Here is an 11,208-nt window from a genome sequence, read left to right as displayed (position 1 = left end):
GCCGGCATACCGTGCCAATATATCCTCCAAACACCGGCTTCGAGGGCATTATCACTTTTATATAACAGGTTATTTTTCATTAAAACATAATTTTTATGCATTTATTCATACTATTTCATCCTTCCACAAAAAAGGGATTCCTCTTGCAGCTGGACCTCTATTTTTCCACCATCAGCCCGGCTCCATCGGAGCGGGAGAAGGTGTCCGCCCTCGTCTCCTACCTCTCGGGGAAAGCCCTGGAGTGGGCCAACGCGGTCTGGAGTGAAGGAGGAGATGCGTTGGACAACTACGGGGCGTTCGCTCGCCTCTTCCAGGCGGTCTTCGATCATCCCCCCGAAGGTAGAGAGGCAGGCGAGCGTCTGGTCCATCTGAGGCAGGGGACGAGGACCGCGCAAGACTTTGCCCTGGAGTTTAGAACTCTAGTTAAATAAAGGTAAAAAAAAAAAAAAAATGCCATCCAGCACCCTGTCCATCAAACGCTCAAAAGTAGCTGGAGCGTTGCACAGGCTGAAGAACAGGACTTTGAACTGCCGGTGTCCTCTGTTAGTGGAGAACGCAGTTTTGGCTCTGGCCTCTGGGAAGAGGGGCACCTGCCAGTTGCCACTACGGAGGTCTAGTGAGGAGAACCAGGAGGACCCCTAACCAGGTCCAGTGACTCATCGATGCGTGGTATGGGGTATGAGTCCTTCCTGGTTACCTCATTCAGCCGCACCAGTCCGCACAGAACCTCAGCTTGCCCCTCTTCTTAGGAACCATGACGACTGGTGCCACCCAGGGGTTGTATGAGGGCTCGATGAAGTCTGCATCTCCAACACAGCCTTGTCTGCTGCCTCCTGCCGGCGGGACGCATCTTGATGGGCCAAGCATCACCTGTGTTGATCTCATGCTGCACCAGATGAGTCTGACTCCTAAGGGTCCTGCATAGCCGCCACACACACAGGATGACGCACAGTCCGGCCCCCGACTGTCAGAGTTATTATTCCCTTCCCTTTCATGGGTGCCAGCTCACCTGTGACTGTGCGGAGCTGCACAGTTATGGGCTCAAACTGAGTCCAACCTGGCACAATATCCGGCCTCACCAGGGTTACTGTGGACCCAGTGTCCACCAGGGCAGAGCAGGGCATCCACAGTGACAGGGACATGACAAAAGTCCCCAACACAGATCCGACCCACCACAACAACAGGCTCCATCCGCCTGCACTCGTCTGCTTCTGGGGGGACGTGGAGCCTTGCTCCCCCGTCCATGCCGGTGGGCTCCTCCTGGCGATGGTGGTGGTTGGGAAAGAGAGCCAGGGGTCCGTCTATGCAGACCCCGAGCCGTTTCCCTGAGCTCTGAGGGACATGGGGCAATCCCAGCGCAGATGGCCTGGCTGGCCACACCCCCAGCAGACCATGGGACCAGGGCGTGTGTTGCATGCCACCTGTAGCGACACAGCACGAATGAGTTCAGTCAGCTCGCGCTGCATGGAGGGGGGCATGTGAGCATATGCCCGCCGAGAGAGGCTCTCAATGTCATTAGCTAGCACCCGTAGTGGCTCTCCAGGCTGCCTGCGTCTATTACTCAGTTTGGAGCGCAGCAGCCCGGGCTGAACACACTGTCCAAAGCGCCTCCTCAGTGCTCCAACTAAAGCCCCATAATCACGTCTGTCCTAGGGGCTAATCAATATCAAACAGGATAGAGCATCATCCGTGAGGCACAAAGCCAACTGCAGTGCCCTATTTTCATTCGACCACCCCCCAAAATGAGCTAACAGTTCAAACTGAGCATGAAAAGCTTCCCAATCCGCCTTACCGGAGTACTGAGCTAACAGTTCAAACTGAGCATGAAAAGCTTCCCAATCCGCCTTACCGGAGTACTGAGCTAACAGTTCAAACTGAGCATGAAAAGCTTCCCAATCCGCCTTACCGGAGTACTGAGCTAACAGTTCAAACTGAGCATGAAAAGCTTCCCAATCCGCCTTACCGGAGTACTGAGCTAACAGTTCAAACTGAGCATGAAAAGCTTCCCAATCCGCCTTACCGGAGTACTGAGCTAACAGTTCAAACTGAGCATGAAAAGCTTCCCAATCCGCCTTACCGGAGTACTGAGCTAACAGTTCAAACTGAGCATGAAAAGCTTCCCAATCCGCCTTACCGGAGTACTGAGCTAACAGTTCAAACTGAGCATGAAAAGCTTCCCAATCCGCCTTACCGGAGTACTGAGCTAACAGTTCAAACTGAGCATGAAAAGCTTCCCAATCCGCCTTACCGGAGTACTTCGGGGTCTTAACAGATCGGGGACGGGGCGCCGCCATGCTTGTTTACATCCTGAGCCCCAGCCTCCTCGTCACGCAGCGTCGACGTCACCCCTTCGGTCCGCTCCCCAGAATCCGCGCGAAGCACACTCGATGAAGCACTCATGCCCGCTTCAGCCGCCATCATTCTAGCGGTCTAGCCAATGTGCTCCTCGGCCAGATCCTCCGACGTCCATGCACACGCACCTCCTTGGCCATAATCGTCCCCTACCTCCACCTTCACTGTGCTTTATTACAGGCGACAAATGTAGTACTCATCACTGCATTCTCTACCAGAAAGTTGGTTGGCCCTCTTTGATGTCACATAGGTTAATACATTGCTATATTGTCATTTATAAAGCCCTTTTACCAAAAGTCCCACTAACATCTTTACTAAACTTTAGACATACGAGTTACCACACCCGGTCTCAGGGATGGTTAACTCTGGAAACTCCTTTGGTCTCTACTGAGTCAGCTTTTAGTTTTCTTGCACCTTATTTGTGGAACAATCTTCAAAATGTTCTTAAATGTGATGTTTTGGTGCCTCTAGGGCAATTCAGAAAACTGATTGAGGACCTTATTACTGATGAATGTGTTTGTTTTTTATGACTGTTTTTCTTTCTTTCTGCTTGCATGTTGTATTTATATATTGACGTGTGTATTTTCTGTAATTTCTGTAATTCAGGGCTCATCTGTAAAAGAGACATTGGTCTTAGTACGACTCCCTGATAAAATAAAGGTTAAATAAAAAAGTAAAACATTGGTTGTGTGGCAAAGATAGAATGTTTGTCGCATGCGTGTTGTCTTTTAGCTCAGGGCTTTGGAATACAACTGTGGAATCCATAGCCCAGGGCTAAAGTTTAGCCCAGGGTTAACAAATGCTTGTGTGAAAACAGGATAAGCTAGCCCAGGGCCAGTCTTTTTAGCCTAGAACTAAAATAGCCCGGGGCTTAGAACAATCCAGTGTGAAAAGGCCTTTGGTGGTTTAGGCAGCTGGGAAGAAAAATGATGGTTAAAAACACAGTTTGTCATGTAGGCTAAAATATGTTTCACCTCAAATTCGGCTCAGCTGTTGATTCTGATTTTTGACAACCTTTGCCATCGTTTGGAGGGAGGAAAGGGCCTGATCTCTGGAGTGTTTCTGAGTTGATAAATGTGTTTCTTTCCTACTGCAGGAGTGAATGACGATTCCAGAATGCAAGAAAGAAGAGAAAGTGAAGAAGTAGCCTCAGGAAAAGCACAAAGGTGTATCAGAGTATTAAACACAGGTAACTTCCTATCATTATTATCCCCCATGGTAAAATCGGGCAGGGGACTGGATCTGTGTCCGTCCATCGTCACACACAATATCTGACAGCTCTGGCCCAATTTTGACTGAACTTCGGTGAACGATGCGTCTTGCCCATAGAGAATGATAGAGGCTGCTAGTGGCCAAAAGGCTGTTTTAACATGTTGACAGCTGGGTGGGACTTCCAACTTTATTGGCTGATCCTTCTTGACGACACTCTTTGGAGTAATGTCCAGTCGGGTCATCAGGAGGGATCAGCCAATCGTGAAGAAAAAAATTGACTACTTCAAGATGGAGATTTCCTCAATGGCGCTGCCCGTTCGCTCAGACGCCATAATGGGAACTATATAGGGATGCTTTCTCTATCATTCTCTATGGTCTTGCTTTTACAAAATTATACTGATTTGCCAGATGGTGGCACTACAACAAGCGATTGAAAATGCAAATTTTAAAAGGTCACGCCCCCTCACCCCGTTTGACTAGGAGGTTTTCTCGTTTGGGTAAAAGTCTGTCCTCCATCCACTCTCCTCCTTCCTTTCTCCTTGAACCGTAAACTGTTATGTGGTCGAATGGTCGAGGAGTGTGCCAATTCGTCAGTAGGCGAACGGAGTAGGGTCCTACCCTCCTCGATAACCTCCTTTTGGCGAGCAAGCACAAGTGTATCCTACGGCGGAAGAGTTTTGATATCTGCCACACCCCCTTTGAATCAGCTGTTGTATTGTCAGAGGAGAAAACCATGCACATGTTTAAAAACAATATGGTACTTATCGTTTTATCTATAAAATGTCTTGCACAACTAACTTAATTTGTTTTGAGCGCTTTACACATTTATTTTGGGATCCACCCATAATTTGCCTAATTTACATTTACATTTTAGTCATTTTGCAGACGCTCTTATCCAGAGCGACTTACAGAAGCAATTAGGGTTAAGTGCCTTGCTCAAGGGCACATCGACAGATTTCTCACCTAGTCGGCTCGGGGATTAGAACCAGCGACCTTTCGGTTACTGGCACAACGCTCTTACCCACTAAGCTACCTGCCGCCCATTGATGATGGGCGAGTGGAGAAGGATCGTCTCATTTCAAGCAAGCGCATTTCCATCCACGTTCACTCTCCTCGCGGACTCTGACCTTTTTCAAAAGGAGGCGAGAGAGGACGCAGGAGGTGAGCAAATCTAATTGATAAAAGGCCTTAAAGTCATGAAATTCGGTACATAGGTCCCTCTACTCACAAGGAACACATTTGCCTCAGGGACCCATAAGGTCCGCCATGATAGATTTTACGGCATTAAAATGTTTGTGTAAAACACATAAAACGCTGCACAAAACTTGCTATGTGGCATCTATAGCCAAAAGTCTCTCAACGCAATATTTTCCAGATTGGTACCTAAAACAGCATGGCTGCTATTGACCAATAGACATTCATGTCGGCGTGGTCTGGCACATAAATGCATGTAAAGAAGTCACGGATATACGTATTGTTACAACATTTGGTACACATGTTGCAAACACTGTTTAGACTCAATATATTGTACCGACCCTGGGTTTATAAGCGCGGATATCGACTCTGCCACGCGAGCATGCTTTTGGGGCACAGTCGATGGCGCGGTGGACTTAGGGCCGGAAGGTTGAGGGTTGGAGACCTGCCCCCTGCCTGTTTCATTACATTGGTGTCAGAAGTGATCGGACCTTGCATCCACGAACGTGCGTGTGCTTGGCCGGTGATCGCGTTCCTGTAAGACGTTGAGTTGTAGGCTAGCGCGGGGACATGCACTTTGAAAGGAGGGAGTTGTGTAACGACCCTGGGTTTATAAGCGCGGATATCGACTCTGCCACGCGAGCATGCTTTGGACTTCGGGCTAGAAGGTTGAGGGTTCGAGACCTGTTCCCTGCCTGTTTCATTACAATATGTAAGAACATTCATATCGACCATATGGTGGCGCTGTAACAGGCACATGTTTTATTACTATCAGTATAGCGTACCACAGTATCATAATACCAATAAATGTCATAATACCCATAAAACCTATTGGTCAAACAAATAAATAGTTCCAATCGTTTTTCCACCACTCATTTTTCCCATAGGGGATTTTAGAAACACTTAAAATAAAGGCTGTGTTTCGTGTACGCTAACCCTGGCGTGACGTTTTGATAACCATGTAAATCTCTCTAGGACAAGGTAACTTTTTATCGCCTGTATTTAGCCCCAAAAATGAAATGCTAATTAGCTGCTAATGTGGCTATCATAAAGAACTACAAATGCCATGATGATCTGGACGAGACTGCCAAATCGAGGCAAAGGTAAGAATCTCTGGATTAACTATCTAATGTTAGTTAAATGTAGTAATTAATAAATTTGCTACATTTCTTTCAATGGACAATTCTGTGAACTGTCTTGTGCAAGTTTTAAATTGACACAATACCTGTTAGCAAAGGTGTCAGCTAGAGATGACGTGCAGGAGCTTGCAGGGATTTGTAGTTATGCATGATTTCTACTTTTATGCTAATTAGCATTTTCAAATCTAAGAGTAAATAGAGCCGAATATATTGATAAAAGCCAATAAAAAAATATGAATGGTGGAAAAACGATTGGAACCATTTCCCAGTTTGACCGCACTATAGTCTAGTTTGAATTGTTGTCACTAATGGGCCCAAGGTGGGGGGATGACATGTTTATTTACTGTTGCCTTGTTGTTGTATGTGTTTATATTGTAAATACTGAACATGGAATAATAGAGAGATGATAGATATTGACTGCCAAAATGCTGTTATTAATATAAATGACCAGATATGTACATTTCATGTATAATGATACCCAAATACATTGAAAATTGTAAGTTGAAAAGTCTACTGACAGCAATTATATCATAAAGATCAGGGGCCTGATTTGATCATAAATTGTGCATACAGATACGTTGAAATCAAAAAGTTTGTGATTTATAAGCCTTGAACGTGCAACCTTATTATTCACTTTGGATTTTGCATGAAACTTTCTTAAAAAATAAACATACTGTATTTTTAAAGAATGTGAGTTTACGCTGAATTTACAAATTTCTATAAATGAGTTCCCAGATAAATTTAAATGCACTGCTGCCCTGAACAAATAAATGGGAAATTATAGATTAATATAGTTTCATCGCGTAATGCTAACATGATTTTTAAAAGAAATTCATGCTGCCAGGTAACTTTTCCCATCTCTCAGAGCTGCGGATTGTGCTGCTGGGATCTAGATTATCTGGGAAGAGCTCAGCAGGAAACACCATCCTGGGCAGAGATGAGTTTGACCTGAGGAGAGCTGCTCAGTGTGTGAAGAGACGGAGAGAAGTTGCAGGGAGGCAGGTCACTGTGGTCGACACTCCAGGCTGGTGGGAAAATTACCCTGTAGAGTCCACTCCTGAGCTGGTTAAACGGGAGATTGTGCTCAGTGTGTCTCAGTGCCCCCCAGGTCCCCACATTCTCCTCCTGGTCATACAGGTGGATGATTCATTTACAGAGGAACACAGAGAAGCAGTAGAGGACCATCTGGAGCTTCTCGGTGAGAGCGTCTGGAGTCACACTATAGTGCTGTTCACCTATGGGAAAAGACTGGGACAAACAACCATTGAGCAGCATATTCAGAGAGAAGGGAAGGCCCTTCAGGGGCTTGTTGAGAAATGTAATAACAGATATCATGTCCTTAACACTAAGAACAGGGGAGATGTCACAGAGCTGCTGCAGAAGATAGAGGAGACGGTGACAGTAAACAGAGGCCATTTTCAGCTAAAGAGAGGGACACTAGAAAAGATTGAAGGCAGAAAGAAAGTGGAGGAAGAGGGAGTGAAACGGAGACTTACGAAGGTGCAGGAACAGCGAGAGACCCTTGTGACACTAATGGGTATGTTTATCTGAAGTTAATGACATATTTGTCAATATTTGCACATTTTATAGTAATTTAGCTGAAAAACATACTCATTTTGCTGTGTCATAATATATTATAATTAATATACTATAATTTCTGTCACAGAGCTAAGGCATATGCCTTAGAACATACTGTATGTCTCATGTACATGGCAACAGTCAATGGAATATTTCCGAACAGCGGCCATTTAATTCTTATAGTCATGCATGTCATTACATAAAAAGGCTATGTACTATCTCTCTGCCAGGTGACTCTGTCCATCTCTCAGTGCTGAGGATTGTGCTGCTCGGGGCCAGATTATCTGGGAAGAGTTCAGCAGGTAACACCATCCTGGGCAGAAAGGAGTGCCTGAGGGTAGCTGCTTGTTGCTCAAAAGTTGCAGGGAGGCAGCTCACTGTGGTCGACACTCCAGGCTGGTGGGGGAATCTCCCCATAGAGTTCACTCCTAAAATGGTTAAACAGGAGATTGTGCTCAGTGTGTCTCAGTGCCCCCCAGGACCCCACACTTTCCTCCTGGTCATTCGGGGGGATGTTTCATTCACTGAGAAAGAAAGAAGAGCAATAGAGGAACACATGGAGCTTCTCAGTGAGAGAGTCTGGAGTCACACTATAGTGCTGTTCACCTATGGGGATTGTCTTGGAAACACAGCCATTGAACAGCATATTGAAAGTGAGGGGAAGGCCCTCCAGTGGCTTGTCGAGAAATGTGGGAACAGGTATCATGTTCTCAACAATGTCAACGAGGGTGACGGCACTCAGGTCACAGAGCTGCTGGAGAAGGTAGAGGAGATGGTGGCAGGAAACAGTGGAGATGTGTTTCCTGATCAGATCAAACAATCTGCACCAATCAGGAAAGCTGACAGTATGAAGTGGCTTCCTCCAAACAGTAAGACGAATTCTGACTAAAATGTAGTACAGGGGTCTATGCAGAGTATATTTCTGGTAATCTGACATTCAAAATTCAAATATCGCATAATTTACCTAGCATGAACATTGTCATTTTAATGTTTAGTTTATAACCATTGTGATTAGGTTGATCAACATTGGTTCTCATTTTGCTAAATACCAGACACTATTCAATGTTCTTGTTTTCTTCCACAGTGAGTGGAGATCACAGATCTGACAGCCAGTCTCAGAGAACCTCTGCATATGGCTCCCTGAGCTCCATAGCTGAATCTGAGATAAGCTCAGGAGCCACAGGAGGACTGATGATGCTGACAAAACCAGGAAAGAGAGCAGAGAGCTATCAGTGGCTTCCTCCTAACAGTAAACAATAAGCTGGTAACTTCATTTCTGTTATCATATTCTGACTTCTGGTGTCCAACCTCCCATCTTGTTGTGTTGTTCCACAGTGAATGAAGATGACAGATTCCGTAGCCATTCTCTGGGAAGCTGTCAACACAATTATATGAGTTTCATAACTGAGTCTGAGACAAGCTCAATATCCAGAGGAAAATACAGGGGTCTGGAACAATCTGCACCAATCAGGAAAGCTGACAGTATGAAGTGGCTTCCTCCAAACAGTAAGACGAATTCTGACTAAAATGTAGTACAGGGGTCTATGTAGAGTATATTTCTGGTAATCTGACATTTTCTTAAAATGTATATAATCTATCCAAAATGTATCGAGCATGAAAATGATCATTTTTATGTTTAGTTTATAACCATTGTGATTAGGTTGATCAACATTGGTTCTCATTTTGCTAAATACCAGACACTATTCAATGTTCTTGTTTTCTTCCACAGTGAGTGGAGATCACAGATCTGACAGCCAGTCTCAGAGAACCTCTGCATATGGCTCCCTGAGCTCCATAGCTGAATCTGAGATAAGCTCAGGAGCCACAGGAGGACTGATGATGCTGACAAAACCAGGAAAGAGAGCAGAGAGCTATCAGTGGCTTCCCCCTAACAGTAAACAATAAGCTGGTAACTTCATTTCTATTATCATATTCTGACTTCTGGTGTCCAACCTCCCATCTTGTTGTGTTGTTCCACAGTGAATGAAGATGACAGATCCCGTAGCCATTCTCTGGGAAGCTGTCAACACAATTCTATGAGTTTCATAACTGAGTCTGAGACAAGCTCAATATCCAGAGGAAAATACAGGGGTCTGGAACAATCTGCACCAATCAGGAAAGCTGACAGTATGAAGTGGCTTCCGCCAAACAGTAAGAAGTATTCTGACTAAAATGTAGTACAGGGGTCTATGCAGAGTATATTTCTGGTAATCTGACATTTTCTTAAAATGTATATAATCTATCCAAAATGTATCGAGCATGAAAATGATCATTTTTATGTTTAGTTTATAACCATTGTGATTAGGTTGATCAACATTGGTTCTCATTTTGCTAAATACCAGACACTATTAAATGTTCTTGTTTTCTTCCACAGTGAGTGGAGATCACAGATCTGACAGCCAGTCTCAGAGAACCTCTGCATATGGCTCCCTGAGCTCCATAGCTGAATCTGAGATAAGCTCAGGAGCCACAGGAGGACTGATGATGCTGACAAAACCAGGAAAGAGAGCAGAGAGCTATCAGTGGCTTCCTCCTAACAGTAAACAATAAGCTGGTAACTTCATTTCTATTATCATATTCTGACTTCTGGTGTCCAACCTCCCATCTTGTTGTGTTGTTCCACTGTGAATGAAGATGTGTCGTGGAAATGTCAGTACTGAGAGAGACTTAGACAACCATTCAAGCAATCATCTTCATTTAACATCGATTAATTATTGCAATAATGAAACCAGTCAACCCAACACTCTTGATGAAACCAGTCAACCCAACACTCTTGACTGTTGGGCCGAGTAGACTAACCTGTACAGAAATGCAGAGTTCTTTATATAGCTGAATCTAAGAATGCTTAGTCATTGCTGGTTCCACCCCTCCAATGCAGATTGGGGGCACCATAAGCCACTTTGGGTTCATCTCCTGGTTATCTGCCTCTGGTGTTATTTTTAACCCCACCTCGTCTTAGTTTCCCAGATGCCAGGATAATTAGGAATACTGAGGCCTTTTCTCTGCTCCTCCAGGCTCTCTCTATCTGGTTAAACATACACCACATATTGACAGACCAAGTCACTTGGCTCTGTCATATCCTCACATGGCCTCTCCTATCATTGCTACGCTGACGATACACAACTAATCTTCTCCTTTCCCCATTCTGATAACCAGGTGGCGAATCGCATCTCTGCATGTCTGGCAGACATATCAGTATGAGTGACGGATCACCACCTCAAGCTGAACCTTGGCAAGACGGAGCTGCTCTTCCTCCCGGGGAAGGACTGCCCGTTCCATGATCTCGCCATCACGGTTGACAACTCCGTTGTGTCCTCCTCCCAGAGTGTGAAGAGCCTTGGCGTGACCCTGGACAACACCCTGTCGTTCTCCGCTAACATCAAGGCGGTGACCCGATCCTGTAGGTTCATGCTCTACAACATTCGGAGAGTACGACCCTGCCTTACACAGGAAGCGGCACAGGTCCTAATCCAGGCATTTGTCATCTCCCGTCTGGATTACTGCAACTCGCTGTTGGCTGGGCTCCCTGCCTGTGCCATTAAACCCCTACAACTCATCCAGAATGCCGCAGCCCGTCTGGTGTTCAACCTTCCCAAGTTCTCTCACGTCACCCCGCTCCTCCGCACACCCCACTGGCTTCCAGTTGAAGCTTGCATCTGTTACAAGACCATGGTGCTTGCCTATTGAGCTGTGAGGGGAACGGCACCACCGTACCTTCAGGCTCTGATCAGTC

General features: G+C 45.6%; 1 protein-coding gene across 1 annotated transcript; it reads left to right on the top strand.

Moving 5' to 3' along the window:
• The first annotated feature begins 3,462 nt into the window (after positions 1-3,462).
• On the top strand, positions 3,463-10,710 carry LOC311134222 (GTPase IMAP family member 8-like). Its single transcript, XM_084167832.1, has 9 exons — positions 3,463-3,541; positions 6,763-7,434; positions 7,706-8,344; positions 8,560-8,724; positions 8,811-8,981; positions 9,205-9,369; positions 9,456-9,626; positions 9,850-10,029; positions 10,632-10,710. Exons 1-8 carry the CDS (start codon positions 3,469-3,471, stop codon positions 10,023-10,025), a joined length of 2,232 nt encoding a protein of 743 aa, XP_084023958.1. The 5' UTR covers positions 3,463-3,468; the 3' UTR covers positions 10,026-10,029; positions 10,632-10,710.
• The last annotated feature ends 498 nt before the right edge of the window (positions 10,711-11,208 follow it).

This window comes from Coregonus lavaretus, assembly GCF_964263955.1.
Source record: "Coregonus lavaretus genome assembly, chromosome: 8".
NCBI classification, from domain to species: domain Eukaryota; kingdom Metazoa; phylum Chordata; class Actinopteri; order Salmoniformes; family Salmonidae; genus Coregonus; species Coregonus lavaretus.
Note: the sequence above shows the minus strand (reverse complement) of the source record. Positions and strands in the feature narration are given on the sequence as shown.